Here is a 27,964-nt window from a genome sequence, read left to right on the forward strand (position 1 = left end):
AAATTGTCTGGTCCCATGGCTTTGTTCACCTTGAGTCTTGCCAGTCACTGTAAACTTCACCTGGTGTGAACTCAAAATTCTGAAACGGGTCTTCTGTGTTTTGTGTTGCCTTCAACTGCGGACCGTGTTCCGGTGCCTCACAGGTGAAGACTGAGCAGAAGTATTCATTCAGTAGTTCAGCTTTATCGGAATCTGCTTCCACGTAACTTCCGTCCGGTCTTCTAAGGCATACTACCCCGCCTGTGTTCCTTTTTCTGTCGCTAATATACCTGAAGAAGGATTTGTCCCCCTTTTTAATGTTTTTTGCCAGAATTTCTTCCACTCGAAGTTTTGCCTCCCTAACTGCCATTTTGACCGCTGTAGACCTGGTCCTATATTCTACCTTTGCCTCTCGTTTCTCTGTGCGCTTGTAGGAGAGAAACACTTTTTTCTTCTCCTTAATGAGGTGCGAGATCTCCGCGGTGAACCATTGGGGTTTATTGTTTCTTTGTCGTTTATTTACTGATTTTATGAAGCGGCTAGTTGCTTCATGTATGGTTGATTTCAGTGTTAACCACTTAGCTTCTACATCATCGGTCTCCGCTTGGTCCTGCAGCGTCCGATGGATGAAATCTCCCATGCGTGCGAAGTCTGTGCCCCGGAAATTGAGTACCTTTGTTTTCGTGTTTGATCTAGGGAAGCCTTTCCTAAGGTTGAACCATACTATGTTGTGGTCGCTGGAGGCTAGCGTATCTCCTACTGAGACCTCTGAGACGCTTTCCCCGTTGGTGAGTACCAGGTCGCCTGGGCCCTAGTGGGCTCCGTTACCATTTGTTTGAGACGTGTTCCCTTTATGGAGGTTAAGAGCCTCCTGCTACCGCTGGTTGTCGCTGAAAATGAGTTCCAGTCTGCATCAGGCATATTGAAGTCCTCTAGCAGTACAGCTTCTCCTCGTAGAGTGATATTCTCTACGTCTTCAATTAATTCTGCGTCCATGTCTTCCAGTTATCTTGGGGGTCTGTATACCACACCTAGATACAGGCATTTTTCTCTGCCTCTTGCCAGGTTTACCCAGAGGGACTCCTCGGTGTACTTGACATCTGTAATCCTGGTGGTTTAGATGTCCTCTTTAATGTATAGAGCTACCCCCCCTCCTAACCTGCCCTCTCTGTCCTGACGAAGTAGATTGTAGCCCGGTATAGCCATATCCCACCCATGTGAGTCCGTGAACCAAGTTTCAGATATTGCCACCACCTCTAGGTCGGCATTCCTTATTTCAGCCTCTTAATTCTAGAATTTTGTTATCTAAACTGTGTGCATTGACATACATGGCCCTCCATATCTTGTGTTTGCTAAGTCCCTGTGAGGCGTATCCTACCCGAGTCGGTGTGACTCCTAAAGAACTGTTTGCAATGTAAGTACTTACCTTGGACATGAAAGCGGAGTTTCGACTCACCTCATCAGGATAATTCCTTTCTGTACTAATATGTGAATGGGTACCCTCCCCCGACTTACCTAGTTTAAAGCCCTGTGAAGCAGGCGGGCTAGTCGGTGTCCGAAGACGTTCTTACCCTTACTGGTCAGATGGAGTCCGTCTGGTCCCTGAAGTCCTTGAAGCGCTTCCCCATGGTTTAGGAATCCAAAGTTCATATCCCGGCACCATCCCTGTAGCCACTCGTTCGTCCTCAGGATACGTTCATCTCTGGCTCTTCCCTTGCCTCTAACTGGGAGGATCGATGAGAAAACCACCTGCGCTCCTGTCCGCTTCAGCCTCTCACCCAGTGCTCCAAAGTCTCTGGTGATGGTCTCCGGTGTGTTCCTGGCAGTGTCGTTGGTTCCTATGTGGACAAGAAGCATAGGAAAGTTGTCTCGGGGCGTGAGTAGTCTATCCAGACTGGCGATGACATCTTGTATCCTGGCTCCAGGCAGACAGCAGAACTCCCTAGATTGCATATCCGGTCTGCAAATTGGTCCCTCGGTGCCCCTCAGCATGGAATCCCCGATGACTATTACTCTGCACTTCTTTGGGGGGAGCCGGTCAGTTGTCCCTGGAGATGGAGCTGTGTGTTGGGCCTGCTCCTGTTCCTGCTCCTGTTCCTCATCGGCAGTTCCTTCCTGAAGAATCTGGAATCTGTTCCGCAGGGTGAGTTGAGGGGTTGATGTATAGCTGCCCTGTTTGTAAGAAGAAGAGAAGATGAAGAGATTGAAAAAGGGGAGGGGGTGTCTCCTATGTTTGCCCGTGGAGGAGGTCACCAGCTGCCAGGAGTCAGTGCCGCTAGCCATTTCCTGTATCCCAATTGTTGGTTTCAAAGCTGATGATTTGGGCGTCTCGAGGATGGACTTGTCATGGGCCTGCTCGGTGATTTGGGACAGCTCCTGGACGACTCCGTCGATGTAGGCCTCATCCTCTCGGATGCTTCTCAGGCATATCACCTCCTCCCTGAGGCTCCTTAGTTCCTGCATGAGATCTCCATCCAGCTGCGCAGCCTCCTCTGTCTGTGTAGAGACTGTAGTGTAGCGCTGGGGGATGGTCTCGGTCTGCACAGAGACCTCTGTCCACCGCCCTGGGTCCTCCTCCTTCTGCACGCAGTCCGTGGTCGCTTCCTGGATCGCCATAGCGACTGGAATACTGGTCTTGATTGTAGACTTCGCGCTTCTTGTCCTCCCTGCCATTGCTGAGTTGTAATTGAGGTCTGCCTGTCAGTAAGGTAGAGAATTAGGAAAATTAGAAAAATCTGTCTGTGAGCAGGTGTGAGATTTTGAAAGATTAGGGTGTCTGAGAGTTGGAAGATTGGGGTATCTAGTGCTTGAAAGATAAGGGTGTCTGAGAGGCTGAGAGTTTGAGATGTCTGAGAGGGTTGCTGTCTGTGAGTTAGTATGAGAGCCTGTACGATTAGGGTGAAGGGATAGTGTGTTTGAGAGGTCCGCTTGTTGCCCTAAGGTATCGTTGTCTTGTGTAGTTTGGCTCTTCGCAAAGGCGCGCTCGCTTTCGCCGCGCGCCGTTGGCTCGTCCTCTTTTGTGGGGAGAGTTTGGCTGGTGACATCAGGGGTGGGCGGAGTTAGCTCTCGCCTCTTCCCCTGCTAGCACCGCCTTCTCTGCTCCTCTCTCTGCTTCTTCCTGCTAGCACACTCTCCGCTCACTGTTCTGCCATGTGCTCAGGACTTTTCTACCATGTGCTCAGGACTAGGCATAGCTCCTACAGTCTCCCTTCGGCTGGCCTTGCACTGTGAACTCTCTGCCGTTGGCTCGTCCCCTTTTATGGGGGGAGTTTGGCTGGTGACGTCAGGGGTGGGCGGAGTTAGCTCTCGCCTCTTCCCCTGCTAGCACCGCCTTCTCTGCTCCTCTCTCTGCTTCTTCCTGCTAGCACACTCTCCGCTCATTGTTCTGCCATGTGCTCAGGATGGTGGAAGTGCTGATAAAGGGCAGCATCGATGAGCATCTAGAAAGGAATAAACTGATGAAAACAAACCAACGTGGCTTCTACAAGGGAAGATCGTGCCTAATGAACTTGTTGCACTTCTTCGAAGGAATTAACAAACAAATGGACAAAGGGGTCCCCCATAGACATATACTTAGATTTCCAAAAAGCCTTTGACAAGGTACCCCATGAACACCTACTACTGAAACTAAAGAACCATTGGGTGGAAGGAGACGATCAAAAATTGGCTGGCGGGTAGGAAGCAAAGGGTAGGAATGAAAGGCCACTACTCGGACTGGGGGAGGGTCATGAGTGGTGTTCCGCAGGGGTCGGTACTTGGACAGCTGCTAGAAACAGGGACGAAGTGCGAAGTAATAAAATTTGCAGATAACACCAAACTATTTAGTGGAGTTGGGACTAAAGAGGACTGTGAGGATTTACAAACAGACCTGGACAAAGAAGAGTGGGCGACGAGATGGCAGATGAAGTTTAATGTAGAGAAATGTAAAGTCTTGCATGTAGGAAACAGAAACCCAAAGTACAGTTATAAGATGGGAGGGCTGGTAATGGGTGAAAGTACCCTAGAAAAGGACTTGGGGTAATAGTGGACAAGACAATGAAGCCTTCGGCACAGTGTGCAGCGGCCTCCAAGAAGGCGAATAGAATGTTAGGTATTACAACCAAAATGAAAGAAGTTATCCTACCGTTGTATCGGGCGATGGTGCACCCGCATCTGGAATACTGCATCCAGTATTGGTCGCCGTACCTTAAGAAGGATATGGCGATACTCGAGAGTGTCCAGAAAAGAGCGACACGATTGATAAAAGATATGGAAAACCTTTCATATGCTGAAAGATTAGAGAAAATGGGACTCTTTTCCCTGGAAAAGCAGAGGCTTAGAGGGGACATGATAGAGACTTACAAGGTCATGAAGGGCATAGAGAAAGTGGAGAGGGACAGATTCTTCAAACTTTTGAAAAATACAAGAACGAGAGGGCATTCGGAAAAATTAAGAGGGGACAGTTTCAGAACCAATGCTAGGAAATTCTTCTTCACCCAAAGGGTGGTGGACACCTAGAATGCGCTTCCAGAGGGTGTGATAGGACAGAGTACGATATTGGGGTTCAAGAAGGGATTGGATGATTTCCTGAAGAAAAAGTGGATATAGGGGTATAGATAGAGGATTACTATACAGGTCCTGGACCTGATGGGCCGCCGCGTGAGCGGGCTGCTGGGCGTGATGGACCTCTGCTCTGACCCAGCAGAGGCACTGCTTATGTTCTTATGGACTAAAGATTACTTCAGTCAGAGTTCATCTCAGTGACATTAGTACTTTCCAAACTCAACTGGACAAAACACCATCCTTTGGTTTCCAGATTCATGAAATATCTTCCCCATATCAAACCTTCCATCAAGCCTCCTCTGGTGACTTGGTATCTTAACATTGTACTTTCCACTCTGATGAAGCCTCCATTTGAACCATTCTTGACTTCATCCCTCAAGCATCTCATTTGGAAAGTAGTATTCCTCCTATCTCTCACATCTGCATGCCAAGTTGGTAAACTTAAAACGCTTGTGTTAGATCCATCATACACAAAATTCTATCCACCTTATACAACATTCTGTAGGGTGGTTCTTCGCACTCATCCCAAGTTACTCCCGAAGGTCGTCTCTGCATTTCATCTGAACTAGACTATTGTTCTTCCTGTCTCCTTTCCAAAACCATATTCTCACCCTGGCAAAGTAGCACCCCACACCTTTGACTGTAAACATGCTCTTGCTTATTACTTAGAACACACCAAACCTCACAGAACTTCCTCTTGGCTGTTCCTGTCATTCGATCCTAACCGACTTAAAGCTCTTGTCACCAAGAGAACCATCTCCACATAGCTGACAAGACTGTATCTCCTTTTGTTATGCTCGGGCCAGGCTGATACTTGAAGGCCATGTCACTATACACAAAGTTTGAGCAATGGCAACTGCTTCAGTACCTCATTCCACTCCCAACTTCGGCAGCGTTTTTTGTCTGTTCTTTCTCTTTACAGGAGTGGAGAGGCAGAGGGGAAGGCAGGAGGAAGCAGCCAGAGCAGGCTGTTAGACTGGGGTCGCGGCGAGAGTTAGCTCCGCCCACCCCCACCCGCGTCAGAGGTTACATCGGGCCCGGGCTCCCCCTATAAGAAGAAGGGAGCCAGGGCACGAGGCAAACCTCGGCAGCGTTTTTTGTCTGTTCTTTCTCTTTACAGGAGCGGAGAGGCAGAGGGGAAGGCAGGAGGAAGCAGCCAGAGCAGGCTGTTAGACCGGGGTCGCGGCGAGAGTTAGCTCCGCCCACCCCCACCCACGTCAGAGGTTACATCGGGCCCGGGCTCCCCCTATAAGAAGAAGGGAGCCAGGGCACGAGGCAAACCTCGGCAGCGTTTTTTGTCTGTTCTTTCTCTTTACATGAGCGGAGAGGCAGAGGGGAAGGCAGGAGGAAGCAGCCAGAGCAGGCTGTTAGACCGGGGTCGCGGCGAGAGTTAGCTCCGCCCACCCCCACCCGCGTCAGAGGTTACATCGGGCCCGGGTTCCCCCTATAAGAAGAAGGGAGCCAACGGCGCCCAGCCGTTCGGCGCACGGCGAAGGCGAGCGGCAAAGGCGCTCGCCTTAGCGAGAGCGCCTTTGCGAAGGAGCCTTGAGAAGGAGCCCAGATAGCAGCAGCAGCAGCAAAAACCTTTTTTTTCTCTCTCATTACTCTCTTCTCTCTCTACCCTTTCAGCTAGCTGCACGCCGGACACCACTCATACACACCGAGGAACCAAAGGAGCAGGGAAAAAGAAATGGAGGCTGCAGGAACCCAGCGGAGCTACCCAGTGTACTGCATCGAGTGTCATATGTATGACTACCTCCCCTCCGGGAGGCAGGCGTACATATGCGGTCGATGTCAGGAAATGGATAGCCTGAGGAAGGAGGTCGGGAGACTGCAGGCCAGGGTCCAGGAGCTGGAAGGACTGTGCACCTTAGAGGAACCGTGCTGGACAACGGAGGATACCACCGGAGAGAGTCACGTCACGGAGCAAGTAAGAGAGCTCGAGAAATTCATCGAGGAGGCCTGCAGGATGGTGGCGGCTCAGGACAAACAGCACATCGGAGTGGAACCAACAATTGGACAGAATCCACCAGACGCCATGAGAGTAGGACCTTGCGGAGGAGCTGGACAGACAGAGGAGATAGAGACCCAACAGAACCCAGAGGAAAATCTAGCGGATCGCGACACGGACCTGAGACCAGAGAGACAACCAAGGAAGGGGAAGTCTGCAATTGTAGTGGGAGACTCAATCCTGAGAGAAGTGGACAATCACATAGCAGGAGGGAGAGAGGACCGACTAGTGACATGTCTCCCGGGGGCGAGAACGAAGGACGTCATTGACAGAATAGAGAGAATCCTGGACGGAGCTGAAACAGAGGAGACAGCGGTGATAATCCACGTTGGAACCAACGACATCAGCAGGAGGAGCTACAACAGGACTACACTAACTGAGCAGTTCAGGATCCTGGGGAGGAAACTGAAGCTGAGGACAAGGAGAATAGCCTTCTCAGAGATCCTGCCAGTACCGAGGGCAGATGCTAAGAGACAGACCGAGCTGCAAGCAGTAAACGGTTGGCTGAGGAGATGGTGCGAAGAGGAGGGTTTCCACTTTGTACGGAACTGGACAACTTTTTGGGGGAAGAACAAGCTCTACAGGAGGGACGGACTGCACCTGAGCACGGCTGGGACGAGGTTGCTGGCACGCAACGTCCAGAGCAGCATAGACTTGGCTTTAAACTGAGGAGAAGGGGAAAGCCGACAGTCGACCTGACCTCGACACATCGGACCAAAGTATCAAACGAGGATACTGAACCAGAAATTTGTAAAAGAGGGCTCGGGACTGAGAGGGAACTTTTGGGAAAAGGACACAAGGACGCAATGCAGGGAGCCAATGCACAAACGAACCTAGCAAGCAGAATTAAGAGAGAGCAACAGGAGCCAGAGGGTCATCCAAACATGGGGGAGCAGGCTGAGGACAACATAGACACACCGCAGGATGGGGATGAACACAACAAAGTTTGGGGGCTGGCAACCCATGAGGAGGTTGGCAGGGGCGCCAAACCACGAGGAAAACCAGCGGAAAAGGCAAACAACCAGGACTTAAATTGCCTATACACTAATGCTAGGAGCCTAAGAGCCAAAATGGGAGAACTAGAAGTCATAGCCAATACAAAGGACCTGGACATAATAGGAGTCACAGAAACGTGGTGGACTGACGACAACAAATGGGATGTGGCCATACCAGGGTACAAACTCTACAGGAGGGACAGGACACACAAGAAGGGTGGAGGAATAGCGCTTTATATAAAGGACTCCATACCTTCAACCAGGATAGAAACAACAGTAAGGGCGGACGACTTGGAATCACTATGGATTAAGCTACCTGGAGGAGCTGGATCAGACATAAAATTGGGCCTGTACTATCGCCCACCTGGACAACCGGAAGCACTCGACCAGGACCTGGAGGCTGAGCTGAGGCAGATATGCAAAAGCGGAAGCGTGATGGTGATGGGAGACTTCAACTACCCTGGGATAGACTGGAGTATTGGACACTCAAACTGCACAAGGGAGACCAAATTCCTGGAAACCACGAGGGACTGTTTTATGGAACAGCTGGTCACGGAACCAACACGGGGGGATGCAACTCTCGACCTAATCCTCAATGGGCTAGGGGGACCTGCAAAGGAGGTGGCGGTGCTAGAACCCCTAGGAAACAGCGATCACAACATGATCCAGTGCAAGCTGGAAATTGGACCATCAAAGGTGAAAAGATCCACAGCGACAGCACTCAACTTCAAAAAAGGGAATTATGATGGCATGAGGAAACTGGTGGGAAAGAAACTCAACGGTAGCGCAAGGAAGATGGAGTCTGTAGAAAAAGCCTGGTCCCTACTCAAGGGCACGGTGCAAGAGGCACAGAACCTGTACATCCCCAGATTCAGGAAGGGGTGCAAAAAAAACCGAACAAAAAACCCAGCGTGGATAACAACTGCAGTGAAAAAGGCGATAAGTGACAAGAAAGCATCGTTCAAAAAATGGAAAAAGGACCAAACAAAGGACAACCAAAAGGAGCACAAAGAACACCAAAGGGAGTGTCACCGTGTGGTTAGAAAAGCTAAAAGAGAATATGAGGAGAGACTGGCGGGGGAAGCAACAAACTTCAAATCGTTCTTCAGATATGTGAAGGGGAAGCAACCGGCAAGGGAAGAAGTGGGGCCATTGGATGATGGAGACAAAAAAGGAGTGGTAAAAGAGGAAAAAGAGATAGCAGACAGGTTAAATAAGTTCTTCACGTCAGTCTTCACGAGGGAGGACACATCCAATATTCCGGAACCGGAGGACATCGTAAATGGGGATCGGGATGAAAAGCTGGTCCAACTAGAGGTAAGCCAAGAGGATGTCCTCAGGCAGATAGACAGACTAAAGAGCGACAAATCGCAAGGTCCGGACAGCATTCACCCAAGGGTACTCAAGGAACTAAGGAACGTAATAGCAGAACCACTTCGCCAAATATGTAACCTATCCTTAAAAACTGGAGAGATCCCGGAGGATTGGAAAATTGCAAATGTCACACCCATCTTCAAGAAGGGTTCAAGGGGGGACCCGGGGAACTACAGGCCGATGAGCTTGACCTCGGTCCCGGGAAAAATGATGGAAGCACTGATTAAGGACAGTATCTGTGAACACATAGAAAACAATGGACAGCTAAAGTCGAGCCAGCACGGCTTCTGCAAGGGTAGGTCATGCCTCACAAACTTATTGTACTTCTTTGAGGGGGTAAACAGACAGGTGGATAAAGGGGAATCCATGGACATCATTTACCTTGACTTTCAAAAAGCCTTTGATAAGGTACCGCACGAAAGACTGCTTAAAAAGCTGTGGAGACACGGGGTGCAAGGGGAGGTCCACCGATGGATCAAAAACTGGCTGGCAGACAGGAAACAGAGGGTTGGAGTGAAGGGCCATTACTCAGACTGGCATGGGGTCACGAGCGGAGTTCCGCAGGGGTCGGTGCTGGGACCGCTCCTGTTCAATATATTTATAAATGACCTGGAGGCGGGAACAAATTGCGAAGTTATTAAATTTGCGGATGACACCAAACTCTACCGCAGGGTTGAAACCATGGAAGACTGCGAAGATCTGCAAAGGGACCTAACGACGCTAGAAGAATTGGCCAAAAAATGGCAAATGAACTTTAACGTAGGGAAATGCAAGGTCATGCATGTAGGGAAAAAGAACCCGATGTTCAGCTACAAAATGGGAGGATCACTGCTAGGGGTAAGTAACCTTGAAAGAGACCTGGGAGTGATGGTGGACACGTCTTTGAAGGCGTCGGCACAGTGCGCCACAGCCTCAAGAAAAGCAAACAAAATGTTGGGTATCATTAAGAAGGGTATCACGACCAGTACAAAGGAGGTCATCCTGCCACTGTATCGTGCGATGGTGCGACCGCATCTGGAGTACTGTGTCCAGTATTGGTCGCCGTACCTCAAAAAGGACATGGCGGTACTTGAGGGAGTCCAGAGAAGAGCAACTAAACTGATAAGAGGTATGGAAAACCTCTCATATACTGACAGACTGAAAAAGCTGGGGCTGTTCTCCCTGGAAAAGCGGAGACTTAGAGGAGACATGATAGAAACCTTCAAGATCCTGAAGGGTATAGAAAAAGTAGACAGGGACAGATTTTTCAGATTACGGGGAACCACAAGTACAAGGGGGCACTCGGAAAAATTAAAAGGAGAAAGGTTTAAAACAAATGCCAGAAAGTTCTTTTTCACCCAGAGGGTGGTGGACACATGGAACGCGCTTCCGGAGGCTGTGATAGGCCGGAGCACGTTACAAGGCTTCAAAGAAGGTTTGGATAGGTTCCTAGAGGATAAAGGAATTGAGGGGTACAGATAAGAGTAGCGGTAGGTTATAGGGATAGTCTGGGACCATTGCTCAGGCAATGGGCCTGATGGGCCGCCGCGGGAGCGGACCGCTGGGCGAGATGGACTTCTGGTCTGCTTCAGCGGAGGCAACTTCTTATGTTCTTATGTTCTTACATCTGTAAAGCAGCCACCTGATCCTCAATTTATACATTCACATCTCGCTGTTGTTTGGAGAAACATTCCAGATGGGATAACCAGTTCAGCCAAACAGTTCTATAAAATTTATTTGCCACTTAGATACCAACTTCTCTCCAACCCTTCTAGTTTTGCCTCACGGTAGTTATTGATAACACTCTTCTCAGAGCCATGACCCTAGCAGCTATGGAGTCCCACATGTGAGAATATGCTGTCTGGTTGTCCTCAGATAAAGCAAAGTTACTTACCTGCAGTAGGTGCTATCCAAGGACAGCAGGCAGATATTCTCACACTCTGCCCACCTCATTTAGTTGACTTCTTTGGTTTTTTTCTGAACTGACGGTCCCCATGAGTCGGCGTTGCGCAGGAAAGCACTCACGGCTTGTGTGGTAAGGGCAGTCTCAAGATTTTTAAAGTGACAGTACACTTTTGCACTGTCTGTACTGGGCTCCTTGGATGACATCACCCACATGTGATAATACCTGCCTGCTGTCGGATACAGGTGAGTAATTTCACTTTCTCTGCAGACAGCAGGACACATATTCACATGCACACCTGCCCACATTCCCTGGGAGTTGTATTCTATTAGCTCTTTTAATAGACTGCCTGGTCTCACATGGCCACAGTGGGTGGGAGAAATACACATGCACTGTATGCTATTCCAAATCTTCTATGAAGAAACTGTGATGTTCTGCGCTGGGCTCTGTTGGATGACATTGCCCATCTGAGAATGTCTCCTGCTGTCCTTGGAAAACACCTGCTACAGTTGAGTAACTTTACTTTACTTGATAAAATGTGCAAAAATGTTAACTATAGCATTTTTGGAAGTTTCAGGACATTTTACCACATGAAACCTATATTATGAAAGTTTCACACTATATTATATCAGGCTCTTTGTCAAATGTGAAAACACATATAGAAATCTGTACTCTTATGCTTCTTGCAGATTTGTACCTAACGTAATGCTGGAGCTCCATGCATGGCATGAACATATCGTAAAATGGCACAGTCTGAAATTAACCTGGACCACGACGTTCCGATTCTTCATCTTTCTTCGTTCTGGACTAAAAGTATTGTAGGATTCCTAGCTTTTGTATGTTTTGTAAACAGCTTTGATGGAGACTTTGTCTTTGATGATTCAGAAGCCATTCTTAATAATAAGGTTTGTATATTTCATTTTAGAATGTAGGATGTATTTAAATTTTTTTTAAATAAGTGGAGAAAGCATGGAGAGCACGTTTTATGGAATTCTTTCCAACCTCTGTGTGTATGTGTATGTTGGTGCATGAGTTCACATGTCTATCTGTATAGCCTATGTGCGTATATATATATATATATATATATATATATATATATGTACACACACACATACATATACATATATATATATATACACACACACAAAGAGTATGCTTTTTCCTTAGTGTCTGGGCTGTACCATCCTTAACAAATAGGGTGTTATCCCTTCCTGCCAGCAGAGGGAGGTAGAGAAATTGATCTTATTTGTTGTAAACCGTTTAGAACCATTCTTTTAAATTGTACTTTCCTTTTAAATCATATTCTCCACTGTAGGATCAGTTCCTATTGATTGTACATTGTTTAGAATTGTATTTTCCTTTTAAATTTTACTCTTCACTGTATGACTAGTTATTATTTGTTGTAAACCGCCTAGAACCATTTTTGGTTAGGTGGTATATAAAAAATAAAATTATCATTATTATTATATCACTGGTATAACCTGCTGGTGCTAATAGGAAAGTTCTAGTATTTCTCTATCTCCAGCAGAGAATAGGTTGTTCAGGGTGGTGCTCCTGGACTTTGGCCTAGCTCTCAGCAGTGCAGGCCTTTGACTCAACCAAGCTGGGAGGCAAACAGCAAGTTTCCAGGTTTCTAGATCTATCAATCAGACCTAGTCAAAAGCAGAGCTCGTCTCTGCTGCCCCCAATCATCTCCTGTGGATGACCACTGGATGAGGCCTTATAGCTTGGCCCCTTGCGGCCCTGCAGGTCCCCATCCTCCCTCACCCCTTTTGCTCTTGCATGTTCTTGGGTCCTTCCTCTGAGTTCCCCTTCAGCTCCAGGCAAACAAATTGACTAGGTTTACCTGATTTAGCTTTTCCCTTGTATAGGGAGTTAAGCTGTAAAAAAAGAAAAAATCTGCCTTTGCAACCTTAGAGGAGCAAATAGGGTTATGGTGGGAATTCTGGAATCTCAGACTGCAGTCAACCCATGTGGACTGTCAGGTCATGGTGTGCTGGCTACATAGCTGGAATACCAGCCAACTGCTTCAGCATGACCTGTGGGGGCCAGCAGCTCAATATAACTGCTGGTTCCCTCAGTCCTGCTGTTTTTGGCAGGAATGGTATCCTTGAGTGCAGCATGTCAGCAGCAGGAGCCTTCACAACTATTATTAAGTGCTTGGTGGGCATAAGACTGATATCTGTCACCCATGGATCCATTCTTGAGGTGGGGGCAGTGCCCTAATGTAGTTCTTGAATTCCGTTTGGCTCCAGCATCTTGTTTGTCTGGTTAAAGAGGCTTTAGCCACAGAGACTGGGGCCCTTCTGTTTAGTTTTACCACAGAGGATTCTGTTTTGGGGGCCTTCCATAGGAGTCAAATGATTTTATGGTGACCAGATCCTCACAGAGTTTTTTGTGGGGACGGACTCCACTTTTGGAGATAAGGGAGATCTCTTGGACTTACTTTTGCCTCATGGTTCAGATTTTGAGCCTAAGCTGCTTTCTTTCAAAGAGAAGAAAGAACATTCTTCCATCATTTACCTTTTTTTTTTTTTTTTTGTGAGAGGCATTTTCTTGCTTCATTGATTCTGTGTTGGATACCATTGGTCTCTCCAAAGCTTAGGCATTTACCCCTCTTGAGTGTGACCTCATTTTGGAGGGTCTAGTGGAATCCCTGAAACATTTTCTGCTTCATAAACCCTTTTTTGCTTGATGCTAACAGTGGGAGTTCCCATACGCGGCTCCCAGAGGATCCAAGGTTATAAAGAGGTGGATAGCTACTGGACATACCTCATGGTGGATTTCCGTAGTCATGGCCATTACAAAAAAGGCTGTTCCCGTGCAGGGCAGCTCTGCTCTCAAGAAGTTTTCACAAAAGGAAAGTTGAACGGTAATTTTAAACTGCTTTTCTACTGACACTGCTATTTATGTTGGTTAGATGGCTAGGACTATGCTGCGCTGATTGCAGCAGGTGCCTGAATTTCCTCATGTCTCTCGCCCACAATCACGAGTGACCTTTTTAGCTGATGTCCTATCTGAGCTAGTGCGTCGACATCGAAAACTCCAGCATCGACTTCGAGATCAGCATTACAAGAGATTCCGACATCGAGGAAACCAGCTAAGAAGCCACCTGCTTCCAGGCAAGCGTCACAGGTCTCTACAGCATTGAGTTCCTTAATGCAGACTAAACAACGACACCACCACTCTCCAGCTTCGCAGGTTGTCTCCTCTTCACGGTGTACATCCTCACCGAGGTCATCCACTCTGAGACAACCTGCCATCAGTACCGGTGCCTTCTTTTAGGGAGAAACTCAATGAGTTCTTCCAGAGGGAGCTCGGTAATATATTTAAACTGCACTGCATGCCAGTGCTAGCATCGACTCCCTCGGTAACGGTCCAGCATGAGCATATCGTTAGCAAGGCTTCAAGGTACTGCTGTCAGCTATCCATTGGAGCATCGAACTCCTCAAGGATCTCCTGTGAGACACCGATATTCACCTTCCAGACATTGATGTCCAGACTTCACACCAATGTTTTTGCTCGTCTCATCGACACTCCTCATCGAAGCATCGATCCTCTACTTCAAAGCATTGACACTCTTCTTCAGAGCATTCGACTTCAAGATATCATCGCTCCTCATTGCGTCAATTTCTTCCTACGAAGCATAAGAGACATACTCATTGGTCCTCTTCCTCATCTTCATCAGATTGGAACTGAAGAAGTTGAAAATCTTCTCATAGACCACGTTTTCCTTGATGCAAAGACAAAATCCAATAACAAGCAGACAGGCTAAAGGTTTAATATATAAAATCCAGAGTCACTGAATTCTAAAACTGTAAACGTATGCGTTCATTCAACACTGTTGATCACCTACTTGGTATCAAGAGAAAGCTACTTCAGCAGAGTGATAAGTGGAAGCAAATTGTAAAATACAACAAAAAAATCTATTGTCAGCCAAGACTGAAAAGATCACTTAAGAGCCTGACCATTTGAGTCATCAAAATCTTCATGTAAATTTTACAATTCATGTTGAGTAGTGATATAGGTGTATAGTTCTGAACTACAAGGATCGTTGTCATGCTACTCTATTATGACCACTCGTGTTTCTGCCAGAGTCCTCTAATTCAGACCAGGTCCTAAGAGTGCTATATAAAACCACTAGATTGGGGAGGAGCTCAGGCAGATTATGTACGTGCCAGATCATGAACAGAGGTCTTGATTTTTGTCTGTGGTTATTGGCCCTACCCAGACCTCCTGCTGAAAATCGGTCAAGACACAGGAGGTCATCCAGCTGATCTGAAGATGACACCTTTAGCAGTATATAAAGCTGAATAGTAATTTTCAAACTGTGTGAAGAGAAGAAATATGCTGTCTCCTTTCTGTTCTGTAGATATTGTACCAGCAAGTATCTGCTCTGTTAGCCCCTTCCTTTTAAGAAACAACTTGCACAAAAAGGAAGGACATTGCCTGGGTATTATATAGCTGATTGTATTTATTGTGTAGTTCTTACAGATGTAATGTGATAGAACAGTTCCCCCTCCTACTATGCTCCAATTCCAAAGCTTTAATATCTGAGTCTAGTTGGCATAATTCTGTTTTCTCTGTCTTTTCTGAATGTTAAAATGTGTCTCCAGGATTTCAGCTTTGAAAAATATCCCACCAAGTGAGAATAGAGCTTTCTTAGGTAGAATTGTCTATGATATAATTACAAATAATTGGAAGTTCCTACAATATTCACTTCTTCCTGCAATGGTCCCACATTAAATCGACAGTGTCAAAGAATGGAAAATGTAGGTTGCCAATCTAGTGCCCATACAACTGCACTATGTATTTTGACCAGACATGGCCAGGCCCAAGGGGCTGATCTCCACTGGCCTAACACATAAATGCTGACTGGAGTCACATGGAGTTGGTGGTTAACATGGTACTTTGGAAAAAAGGATATGAAAAAAGTCTCATAGCTTCCAAAACTGAATTCAAAAAGATTTACGATCCTAAGAGATCATAAGTGGTCGTATGCGCTGGCGGTTTAATATTAGGGGGGTATTCCTTGATAAAGCTATCAATAGCGAAACATGTCGGTATGACATTCCCCTTGCCAGAGACCACACGAAAAAGCTAAGTAACAGCTTTTAAATACTGATTATAAAATATATAAACTTCAAAAAAATGTTTGATAAGATGCAAGAGTAAAAAATAGTATTTGATAATATAATAACGGGAACATAAAAACATAAGAACATAAGCGTTGCCTCTGCCGGGTCAGACCAGGGGTCCATCGTGCCCGGCAGTCCGCTCCCGCGGCGGCCCCCAGGTGACGAGTAGACACATAAAGCTTGGCGCAATGAAATGTTATTGAGCTCCAAGTGGTGCCGCTGAGGATCCCTGAAACTTTGACTAAATATTGAATACATAAGGGTATTCCAATGGTGGTGGAGTTTTGCTACCATTTGAGCTATATTGGTGATTGAGGACCCTTGTGGAATATATAGATTGTGTTATTGCATAATTCTTTCTTTTATGGCACTCTCACTTTTCCTTCCTTCTTCCTGTGAGGAGAAATGGGGAGATGTGCTTTTATTCACTGCATTTTTTGAGTGTGCGTAGCGTTCTCCACGAGCTAGGTAACTAGCAACTTTTAGTTTATATCACTTTTTTGTATTCTTCATGGGACGTCTCAAACGTCCCTGGCCTCCTTCATTCTTTGGGCCCTGGATGACATTCTTTCCGCTTGCTTGATGGCAGGGAAGCGGTTGGCGAAAGTGCTTCATGTCCATTCCGCCAGATCGATGGCTCGTTCTTGGGCTCGGTCCAGAGGTTTTTTCCTTGGAGGAGTTTTGTCTTACGACTGCTTGGTCTTCCATGTGTGCTTTCTCTTAGCATTAACAGTTGGACGAGGGGGGCGCGTTCGGCGGATGCGTTTCGTGCTTCGGTTGTTGCGGAGCCGGTGTTTGCTTCCCACCCAGATTGAGGATTGCTTTGCTACATCCCATTGGTCTCTGGATTCATCTGCTGCTGTTGCTAAGGAAGGAAAAATTATGTTCTTACCTGTTAATTTTCTTTCCTTTAGACGCAGCAGATGAATCCAGAGCCCCACCCTTTCTGGATATTGTCTGTCGGTTTTTTCTTGTGCTACTTGCGTAGTTTGTTGTTGTTAATGGTTGTATTCTGTATTATTGCCTTTTGATTTTTGTTGTGGGAAAGAAGTTTTTTACATGCTATGCCTATTGATGGTTATGGATGCTGGGGCAAGGAGCTATACTGGAGCTACAGGAGGAGTGCCAGCCAATAGGACCACCTGTTATTCAGTTTCTCTATCTCCGCCTGCTGGTAGATGTGGGCTATCCCATTGGTCTCTGGATTCATCTGCTGCATCTAAAGGAAAGAAAATTAACAGGTAAGAACATAATTTTTCCTTTGTAACTTTCAGCACAGTATTTTCACCTTCTGGGTTCAACAGCTACTTCATAACCAGTTCCTTTCCAAAAGGTACAAAAGTAAATCCAAATGCAGCTTCAGCAAAATCAATAATCAAAAGCACAGTTCATGCCCACATTAAGACGGACTTTTCTGCTTGTCCTTCTTGGACTGAGCCATATGCTCCCTCCCCAAGCAAGGCGAACATTTCTTCACAGCATTTGCTTACTTTTAAAGTTCTCTTTCCAGTTTTATTGCAGTATACAATCTGAAATGCTTCTTTGAATTTTTTTAGAAAGGCCAAGGCATTAGGGACCATCCTCCCACAATGACCGCTATTATGGTCCCTCCCCAGTAGAACCCTTTCAGGTTCTTATCATTCACAGTTCATCTGCAATCTTACTCTCATATAACAAACTTGTCCTTATTCCAGTTTTCTTCACAATGGCAACCCCCCCACCCCACTCTGCTTTTCTTTTCTTTACCCTGTCATAAGGCTTTAAGCAATGCCTGTATTCTCTTATTAAAATGCAGCAGGTGCTTTACATATGTTCTCTTGTGGCAACTTTTTAATTCTCTTCAGGCATAAACTTAAGTTCACTGTTTCAATAACACAGGTAAAGAAAAAAACAACCTCTCTTGAGCAACTCTAATTGCCTCAGCACCGTTTCATTTTCATTTTCATTCATAATCAGTTTCCATTGGCTTTCAGTTAAAGCAAAATTAGAATCATCCTCACAGCGTTCCATGAGCTCTTCTTGGTTTAACACTTCTCTGTTATCAGAATAATCTGCTAGGCAATCTTCCTGCATTTCTACCTCTGGGCTTTCAAATACACATTCTGGACCTGCTTCCTTTAGTGAGCTGTATTTCTCTAAGTGTGGCTGAATCTCAGGTTTCACTTCTTGCATCTATTCAGAGCTGCTATTACCAGTGGCGTACCTAGCATATGTGACACCCGGGGCCCATCATTTTTTGACACCCACCCCATCTGTACAAAAAACATGATTTTTAGTAACAAGCCACACCTAGGAAAAGGCAGCATCTTACATTCTGCAGTGAGCAGTACAACATCAATACACCCATTGTAAAACTAAACAAGCCAGACTAGTACAGATCAATCCTATACCGTCAATCCTAACAGAAAACCATGTCTTTCGAACACACAGAAAACACCTTCGCCTAGTATGGAATATGTAATCACACACTAACTCCTCCCTCTTTTACAAAACTGTAGTGTGGATTTTAGCCACGGTGGTAACAGCTCTGACGCTCACAGAATTCTGAGCATCAGAGCCACTACCACCACGGCTGGCGCTAAAAAACGCTTCACAGTTTTGTAAAACGGGGGATAAAATAGAAATACATAGACAAAGGTTAAATTGAACCAGTAAGATGCTGGACTCTGCATACAATGCAACACCACAGAAACAGTGACACATGTCTCCTAAAGCAATAAATAAATAGAAATTTTTTTTCTACCTTTGTAACTCTCTTCCTTCCATCCACTGTCTGCCGTCTCTCTTCCCCTATATGGCATATTCTCTCCTTCTATGCCCCTTCCAGAAACTGTATGCCTCCCCCTTCCATCTCTCCTTTCACCCCCATTGGTCTGGCATCTCTCTCCTCTCCTTCCCTCTCCTCTGCAATCCCTTTCCCTTTTTTCACTCATTTTCCTTTTCAGTTTATTTTCTGCATCTGTCTAGATTACGTTCTTACTACCCTCTCATCAATGTCCTTTTTTACTGCCTGCCTAAAGCTTGCCACCTCTTTCCCTCACCCCTCCAGTGTTTCCCTAACTCAATCCTTTTCTCCCCATCATGTGCCCTCCTTTTTTTATCCCCTCCTTCCATCCTGCACTTCCATCCAGCGTCTGCTCCCCTCTTTCTCTCCTCCCATTTCCTTCCTGCATTTGCTCCCTTATCTCTCCCATCTGCACTTCCATCCAGCATAGGCTCCCCACTAACATCCAATGTCTGCCCTTTCTCTCTCCATCCACCCCTCTTCAATTAGCATCTGTCCCCTTTTCCTCCAATATCCTTCCCCCTTATGTCTCTCCCCTTTCTCTGTACGTCAATTCCATCAGCACCACCCTTCCATACCATCCTGCCCCTTTCTTTCCCTCCACCACTCTTCCTGCTCCTTTCTCTCCCGTCATGCAGCAAGGTCCCACGATGACTGTAGCTGCCGGCTGCCAGTCCACCCCACTCCGACGTACTTGCTCTGGAGCGGACTCAGCAGCCGCATGCTGGAAGGTCCTGCGATGACTCGTCTGCTGGCTTTGCTCCGGAAGAAGTAAGTTACGTCGAAGGGGGTGGACCCGGCAGACGCAGGGAGTTGTGGCAAAGTCCCGCAATGACTGCGTCTGCCGGGTCCACCCCCTCTGATGTAACCTACTTCTTCCAGAGCAGAGCCGGCAGACAAGATATCACGGGACCTTGTTGCACCTCAGCGCGGCTGCCGACTCTGCTGCAAAGAAAGTAAGTCAGAGGTAACGTGAGTATTTATTTTTTTCATCAAAAGGGGACATCTATTAATTGACTGTGTATCCTTTCTTTCATTTCTTTCTTTCTTCACTCAGGCCGAACAATTGTCCCTTTCTATTCCCTCCCTCCTTCCTTCCCATGTCCTTAGTGCCCCCAGTGCCTCCTTCCCGTGTCCTTAGTGCCCCCGTCCTATGTCCTTAGTGCTCCCAGTGCCTACTTCTCATGTCCTTAGTGCCCCCATTGCCTCTGTCCTGTGTCCATGGTGCCCCCAGTGCCTCCTTCCTGTGTCCATGGTGCCCCCAGTGCCTCCTTCCCGTGTCCTTAGTGCCCCAGTGTCTCCTTCTTATGTCCCCCCACTGCTTTCCAGATTTTGTCCACACCCAAAGCCAGCCAGCCTGCCTGCCTGCCTCCCTGTCGCACTAAAGCCAGCCAGCTTGCCTGCCTACATCCTTCTTTCCCTGCCGCGGAAAAAAAAAAAGTGCGCCTCTCCTTCCTTTCCCCCGGTCCGCGCCGCTGCAATCTTACCTCCCCGTTGCTGCTGCTAATCGCCGCCAACAATATGTCTTCTTTCCAACGTCAATTCTGACGTCGGAGAGGACGTTCCGGGCCAGCAATCACTGCCTGGCTGGCCCAGAACGTCCTCTCCGACGTCAGAATTGACGTCTGCCTGGTCCGCGCCACCACTCGAATTGTGCCGTCAACTCTCGCGAGAACCAACAGTACCATTTGGGCGGCAGCACAGGACCAGGCAGGCGCGAGCCCCGAGCGCGGACCGGGGGAAAGGAAGGGCAGGAGGACCTGGACCTGGCCAGTTGTGTACCTCCCAAGCCATGCACCCGGGGCGGGGCGGACCGCTCCCCCCCTTGGTATGCCACTGGCTATTACTGTTGCCCCTGCTGCTGCTCTCCTGACCTAGGGTTACCAGATGTCTGGATTTCCCTGGACATGTCCGGATGGCTTTTCAAAACCTGGCACTTTGTCCAGGTTTTGAAAAGCTGTGTCGGGCAGGGAGGAAGTCCGCGCATGCACGGTTGTCACACGATGACATCATCACATAGCGTCCACGCATGTGTGGGCTTCTCCCCTGCTTGACAAGAGCAGGCAGTGGGGGCGGGTATGGGCGTAACTAGGCGGGCCTGGGGGTGGGGCTAGGGGGATCCAGATTTTCCAAAAGGAAAATCTGGCAACCCTATCCTGACCTCTACTGCTCTGCCTTTTTTTGCTGGGCTCAGGAAGGTTAGCAACAGGTGTTGGCTGTTCCTTAATTATCTGCCTCCTAGAGAGAGGTGTGTATGCATCTAAACTGTTACCCTGCCTATAGCTTGGTGTAGCCCAGTGGTCTCAAACTCAAACCATTTGCAGGGCCACATTTTGGATTTGTAGGTACTTGGAGGGCCTCAGAAAAAAAAGTTAATGTCTTATTAAAGAAATGACAATTTTGCATGAGGTAAAACTCTATAGTTTATAAATCTTTCCTTTTGGCTAAGTTTTAATAATAATATTTTATTTTATAACTAAAGAGACATATGATCAAGAAACTGTTTTATTTTACTTTTGTGATTATGATAAACATGATAAACATACTGAGGGCCTCAAAATAGCACCTGGCGGGCCGCGAGTTTGAGACCACTGGTGTAGCCTTTTTAGGAGCACTACATGCAACACTGTTGCCCAGTTTAATAGTTCCTGCTGGGAATAGTTTCATTTTGCTAAACCAGGGCCTAGGCAAAGATAAATAGGTACCTAGATGCTGATACATAATCCCTTTTGTCTTTTCACATTGTACCTCTTTCTTATTCCTAGCTCTAGGCTGTCGTACAGGTTTGGTCACGTCTGTAGATTGAATTAGTTTAGCATGCCTTTCACTAGCAGTTAGCTTCTCTAGGTTTACCATGATCATGTTTACCATGATCATGGAAACCAAAAAATAATAATAATCTTAAATAATAAAATGCTAGCCCGCGCATGCGCACTCGCGACAACCGTGTTCCCTGATCCCTTTTCTGTCAGGATGTGGCCGCACGAGTGCGCATGCGCGCTTACTAGGTCACTGGCAGAAGACGAACCGTCACAGAGGGAGTGAATGCGGAGTCCTGCTGTCCTTCAAACGTAAGTCTCCTCCTTTGCCCGACTCCGGCCTCTGCTCCTCACCAGTCTTGCCTTCGGTCCTGTCCCTGTTAAACCGGCTGCCAATATCAAAGCCAGATGCCATGGGTTCTTCCCTTTTGCCAAATTGCTAAAGCCTCTGCCGGTCTCGATCCTGCCCATCTCTGAAGTTACTTCCTGATTTTGAGGGGCAGGATCGAGACCGGCAGAGCCTATAGCGATTTAGCAAGAGGGAAAGCCCCCGTGATGTCTGGCAGAGTTTGCCGTCGTCGCTCCCCCCCCCACCCCGGAGCACCCAAATTCAAATGCTCCCGGCAGGTCGGAAGGGGGGCGCTCCGCCCCACTGCCAAGCTCTGGAGCAAAGAAGCCGCGGTCCGGCCTGGCCCGGCCCGCTGAGAGGGAGAGCGGCGCTGGCACCGAGGAGGGAAGGGGGGGAAACACACACACGAGGGCTCTGCCGCCGGCTCAGCTTGGCCGCTCCGTCTCTGCCGGGGCTAACAGTAGCAGCCCCCGAAGCTCCTCACCAGCCTGTCCCGCCCCCTCCAGAAGGATTAGGGTTAGGGTTAAAGTGAAATTGTGGCCTGGGCAGCTGTAAAAGGCAGACATGTAACGAAGCACTCTTACGCTTCATTGGGGATCCGATCTGGGAAGGGAGGAAGAGAATTGGCTTGGGGGTAATAATGATGATGAGGTAAGGAAAGGGGGAGAGAAATAAGATGGAGAAAAAGGAAAAAGCAATGAAGTAGGGGAAAGGAAAGACCAGGATAAAGGGTCAGATAAGGAGAAATGAGGAAGGGATGAGAAATTAGATGGTGAGGCCGAAGGAAAAGGCAGAAATGGAAATAGGAGACAGCAATGGAAAAACTAGAAGGAGGGGGAAAAATTGAATAGGATAGTGGAAGGAAGACGGTCTGGTGTGAATATTAAAAGAATGGAGACAGGCAATAGGAAATGCATTTTTAGAAGGAGAAAAGAATGTAATCGCAGAAAGCGTGGTTGGAGAAAAAAGAATGGACACTAAGAGTTGAACCCGGAAACAGAAATAAGAATGAAATAAAAAGATCAATTAAAGGGCTGCTGCTGGATAAGGTGAGCAGTGATGGGGTGGTGGAGGACACAGGGGAGGAAAAAGGAAGAGAGAAAGGGTGGTGGTGGACAGCCAAGGAAAAAAAAAATAAAGACAGAAATACAGAAAGCGGCTAAGGAGAGAGAAAAAGAAATAAAACCACACACTCACACACACATATTCTAGCACCCGTTAATGTAACGGGCTATAAGGCTAGAGATCGCTGGACTGGACAGGGGGAGCAGGTAAGGGGTGCTGGGAGGGGGAGCAGGAAAGAGGTTGTGCTGGACAAGGGTAAGGTAACAGGAAGGGAGGCCTACTGCTGGACAGGGGGAGCATGGAAGAGGTGCTGTTAGATGGGGGGGGGAGGAGATAACAGGAAGGGAGGCCTACTGCTGGATAGGGGAAGCAGGGAAGAGGTGCTGCTAGACGGGGGAGAGGTAAAAGGAAAGGAGTGCTGCTGGACAGGGGGAGACTTAAAAAGAAGGCAGAAGGGCTCCTGCTGCACAGGGGGAACAGGGAAGGGGTACTGCTGGACAGGGGGAGACTTAAAACGAAGGGAGAAGGGCTCCTGCTGGACAGGGGGAGCAGGCAAGGGGTGGTAGTGGACAGCTGAGGAAAGAGAGAGAAAGAAAGTGGCAAGGGAGAGAAAAAGAAAGAAAGAAAGACAGACACACACATATTCTAGCACCCGTTAATGTAACGGGCTTAAAGACTAGTAATAATAATAACTTTATTTTTTCTATACCGCCATAATCTTGCGAATTCTAGGCGGTTCACAGTAAAGATTAGCTGCACAGACAGCGAATTACAGCGTACAGATGAAGAAGAGGTCAGTGGGCGGTCAGTGGTTACATGGTGCAATTTGGCAAGAGGAAAGATATACACAGGTTACAATATAATTTTGACATGTTACATTGAAATGGTTGAAAAGCCAGCGAATAGCTGGATACAAATTGTGAAGAAGACATTGAACGGTCAGTGAGTACAGGATGCCGTTGATGAGGAAGAGTGGATTCAATATGATCAACAGAAGCTTTGAAAAAGGGGGGGGGGGGTAAGTCTGGCTAGGAAATGAATTTATTGAATAAGGTGGTCTTTATTTTTTTCCGAAAGGCGCCGTATGTCAACCTGGCGCCATCAATGAAGTAGCCTAGCCAAGTTTGGAAGTAAGTATTGTGGAACAGTGAGTAAAATGCAGATTTGGACTGTAAAGTCTCCATGGGTCTTTGACCCCTCAAAACTGGATCAAATCCTGTAAGGATTTGTAACCATGATCTCATGGTTGAACCTTGGATTTACAGTTCAAAACAGGGTCCTGGATTAAGTTAAAGTCACTATGATTAGTTCCCATCCTTTAAAACACATTTAATCAGAGATCAGACAAAGGAGGCAGAGCTCACAGTTTGAGCATATATACAAAAATTCTGGAAAAAACGGGTTACACATTTTTCCAAATAATCCCCAAACATCCTAATGTAGTAGAATTTGAGACATTTTCTGAGTACTTTGTTTTTCCACAGGGTGGAGCTATAGTGCATCAAGTTTGCAAAGCAGTTAGAACTCCTAATTAATGAAACCCCAGGATTCACGGAGCCAGAAGCTCAACAATATCTTCATGAACGTGTCAAGGCTGAAGGAGGACACTTTGAACTCACAAAACCCTCCGATTATGCTCATGTATTTTCAAATGTCATACTAAGGGGTCCTTTTACAAAGCCGCACTAGGGCCTTAGCGTGCTAGCCTCTACCGCCTCCTTTTGAGCAGGCGGTAGATTTTCGGCTAGCACGTGCTTATCTGGTGCATGTGTTAAAAATGCTAGCACACCTTTATAAAAGGAGCCCTAAGTGTTTAAAGAATTGCATAGAATTTTGAAACTATGTAAAGGGTCCATTTTTTTTTCCCAGACACTTTATGGTTAGACATCACATAGTCTAAGTATTTAAAAAGAGAACAATGCCCTGTGGCCATCAGGGACAAATTTTTGTGAGAACAGAGTGATGGGCATTGCCTGAATTATCAGCATTACAATCCCAGTTCTGTGACAAATCATAGGTGCATAAGTTCATGCAAGATGATGCTTACCAGTTTGTTTCTCTACATATTTGGCCACAAGATGAGTCTCTTGAAGGAGAAGCATATTTGCTTGCTCTCAATGTTACACATGACAGGGTTTTTTTCTCTTCATGGGATTGTTGAGGCCTTTAATATTCAGAGTAAGGAGTTTCCATCTCAGTCCTTTAAAAGTGGAAAAAAGGAGAAGGAGAAAAAAAGGGGGTAAAAAGGAACAATAAATTAGTGCTGGAATGTATTTTGACTCCATAAAAACATATGAAGCACTGTCTCTTGTTTCTCCTCTTTTTTCCACTCTCCCTCCTTTTCTTTTTTTCTCTTTTTTCCCAATTTTCAATAGGAGCCTCTTTCTATGTTTTATAAAATTGTTTTGTGATTGACTTGAAAAGATAGCATACCTTACCAACATTCAAACTTCAGGTCCATTCTTTATTATAGACAATTGAGACTATTATCATCAATAAGAGACTATTTTATGATTTTCAATTGGTTTACAATTTTTATGTCACACATTCATTAAGGCCCTCTTTTACTAAGGTGCGCTAACCGATTAGTGCGTGCTAATCGCTAACGCGTGCATGTTAGTGTATGGACGCATTAGCATTTAGCACATGCTAATTCAATTAGCGCGCGCTAATCGCTTAACACACCTTAGTAAAAGAGGGGGTAAATGTTTTATATGTTTTATTTTATGAAATTAGGTAAGTTTTGCCTCTGTTACAATTTAACATTTTTTGGGCTTCATTGATAACTCTTGGCCAGTCCATAGGATTTACTGTGTTTGCCTATGTGGACAATATACAGTTAATTCATCCGATCGATTTGAACAACCCAATAGATATATCCACCATCAACCAAAAATTAACAAAAATCAGCCAGAGGAGAAGAGAGGAGTAGCAAGGTGAAGGAAGAAGGATCCAAAGGAGGCAGAGGGGAAGAGAAAGCTTGGGGCAGCTGTGAGAGTAAGCTCCACCCACCCCCATTGCATCGTCAGAGGCAGCACCGAACTCCCCCTTAAAAGGGGAGGAGCCAAGCGGCACATGCGGCACAGGAGAGGAGTAGCAAGGTGAAGAAGGAGCCAAGTGGCACACGTGGTGCCGAGCAGCAGGAGAGGAGAGGAGTAGCAAGGTGAAGGAAGAAGGATCCGAAGGAGACAGAGGGGAAGAGAAAGCTTGGGGCAGCGGCAAGAGTAAGCTCCGCCCATCCCCACCGCGTCAGCAGAGGCAGCGCTGAACTCTCCCTTAAAAGGGAAGGAGCCAAAGGCGCGCAGCGAAGGCGAGCAGCAAAGGTGCTCGCCTTAGCGAGAACGCCTTTGCGAAGGGCCTCAAGAAGGGCCAAGTCACCACAACCAAGGACACCAGGGAGAGCCAGCAAGGTAAGGAAGTGGCAGGCACAGAAGGAACACACACACACAAGGAAGGTAAGGTATAGCAAAGACAGCACACACAAGCAAATGCCAGCAAGGCAAGGAAGCAGCAGGCACAGAAGGTAAGGGGGAGGCAGGCACAAAAGGAGCACACACAGGCACAGAAGGTAAGGGGGAGGCAGGCACAGAAGGAACACACACACAGGTAAGGTAAGGTATAGCAAAGACAGCACACACAAGCAAAAGGCAGTAATGCAAGGAAGCGGCAGGCACAGAAGGTAAGGGGGAGGCAGGCACAGAAGGAAAACACACACACAAGGAAGAAGCAGGTACAGAAGAGAGCACACACTCACAAGCAAAAGGCACCAGTACATTAATAGAGAGTACTCCAAATAGGCGGACAGCAATGAAAGCAGAGGGAATCCAGGGATGAGCTTCCCAGTGTACTGCACGGACTGCCATATGTACGATTACCTCCCCTTCGGGAGGCAGTCGTATGTATGCAGTCGGTTTCAGGAGCTGAAAAGCTTGAAGAAGGAAGTTAGTCGACTGAAGTACAGGATTCAGAAATTGGAGGGACTTTACATCGAAGATCCGCTCAGGACAGCTGAAGACCCAGAGAGACACATCGAGGAACAAGTCAGGGAGCTCGAGGAGTTCATAGAAGAGGCCTACAGGAGGGTGGAAGAAAAAGAACATCGTAGGAAGGACGAAAATACATCCGCAAAGAATAGAGAGCAAGAGAGTCGGACTCCAAGGAAGAAGAAGCCCATTGAAGAACTCCGCAGGAAGGGGAAGCAATGTCTTGCCAGTGCCTAGAGGAAGCAGTAAAGCATACCGAGGACACAGACCTGCAATTGAAGCGAAAATTGAAGAAGGGAAAGTCTATGATCCTAGTGGAAGACTCAATCCTAAGGAATGTAGACAGCCACATAGGTGGGAGAGAGGATCGACTAGTGATCTGTCTCCCAGGAGCGAGAACAAAGGGCATCGTGGACAAAATTGGAGAGATCCTGGAAGGGTCAGAGACAGAAGAGACTGCAGTAGTGATCCACATCGGTACAAATGATGTCAGCAGGAGAGACTACAGAAGAAGTGCACTGATAGAACAGTTCAAGATTCTGGGAAGGAAGTTGAAGATGAGGACCCAGAAGATAGCGTTCTCAGAGATCCTACCAGTACCGAGGGCAGATGTGAAAAGGCAGAAAGAGCTACAATCAATAAATGTCAATAAATGCTTGGATGAGGAGATGGTGTGAAGAAGAGGGGTTCCACTTCGTGAGGAACTGGACAACATTTTGGGGCAAGAGCAAGCTCTTCAGGAGAGATGGACTGCACCTGAGCGCAACGGGAACTAGACTTCTAGCAAACAACGTCAGGAGAGGAATAGAGCAGGCTTTAAACTAAGAAGAAGGGGAAAGCCGACAGTCGACCAAGTGTCAACGATTCAGAAGAAGGTATCCTGCGAAGATACTAAGGGGGAAAAATGGGAAGAAACAACGGGCAAAGCACAGGAGTTGACTAACCCAGAAGAGGAGGATAAAAGGATTGCAGCACAAGAGAAGAAAATAAAGTTTGAAGCACAGTGAAAGGAAATGAAGACAAAAAAACACCAGGACCTAAATTGCATATAAACTAATGCAAGGAACCTAAGGAACAAAATGGGGGAATTAGAAGTCATGGC

General features: G+C 46.9%; 1 protein-coding gene across 3 annotated transcripts in view; it reads left to right on the forward strand.

Annotated features, from left to right (window-relative positions):
* Window positions 1-27,964, forward strand: part of TMTC4 (transmembrane O-mannosyltransferase targeting cadherins 4) — a 275,681-nt gene that overhangs the window by 25,133 nt on the left and 222,584 nt on the right. For 2 of the 3 annotated variants that reach the window (XM_033948831.1, XM_033948832.1), the window contains exon 2: window positions 11,473-11,688. The exons of the other annotated variant lie outside the window; for it this stretch is intronic. In XM_033948831.1, coding sequence (XP_033804722.1) covers window positions 11,527-11,688 — 162 coding nt within the window. In that variant the 5' untranslated portion in view covers window positions 11,473-11,526. The remainder of the gene's footprint in view (window positions 1-11,472; window positions 11,689-27,964) is intronic. 3 annotated transcript variants of the gene reach the window in all.

The sequence above is a fragment of the Geotrypetes seraphini genome, chromosome 6 (assembly GCF_902459505.1).
Source record: "Geotrypetes seraphini chromosome 6, aGeoSer1.1, whole genome shotgun sequence".
Classification (NCBI taxonomy): Eukaryota; Metazoa; Chordata; class Amphibia; order Gymnophiona; family Dermophiidae; genus Geotrypetes; species Geotrypetes seraphini.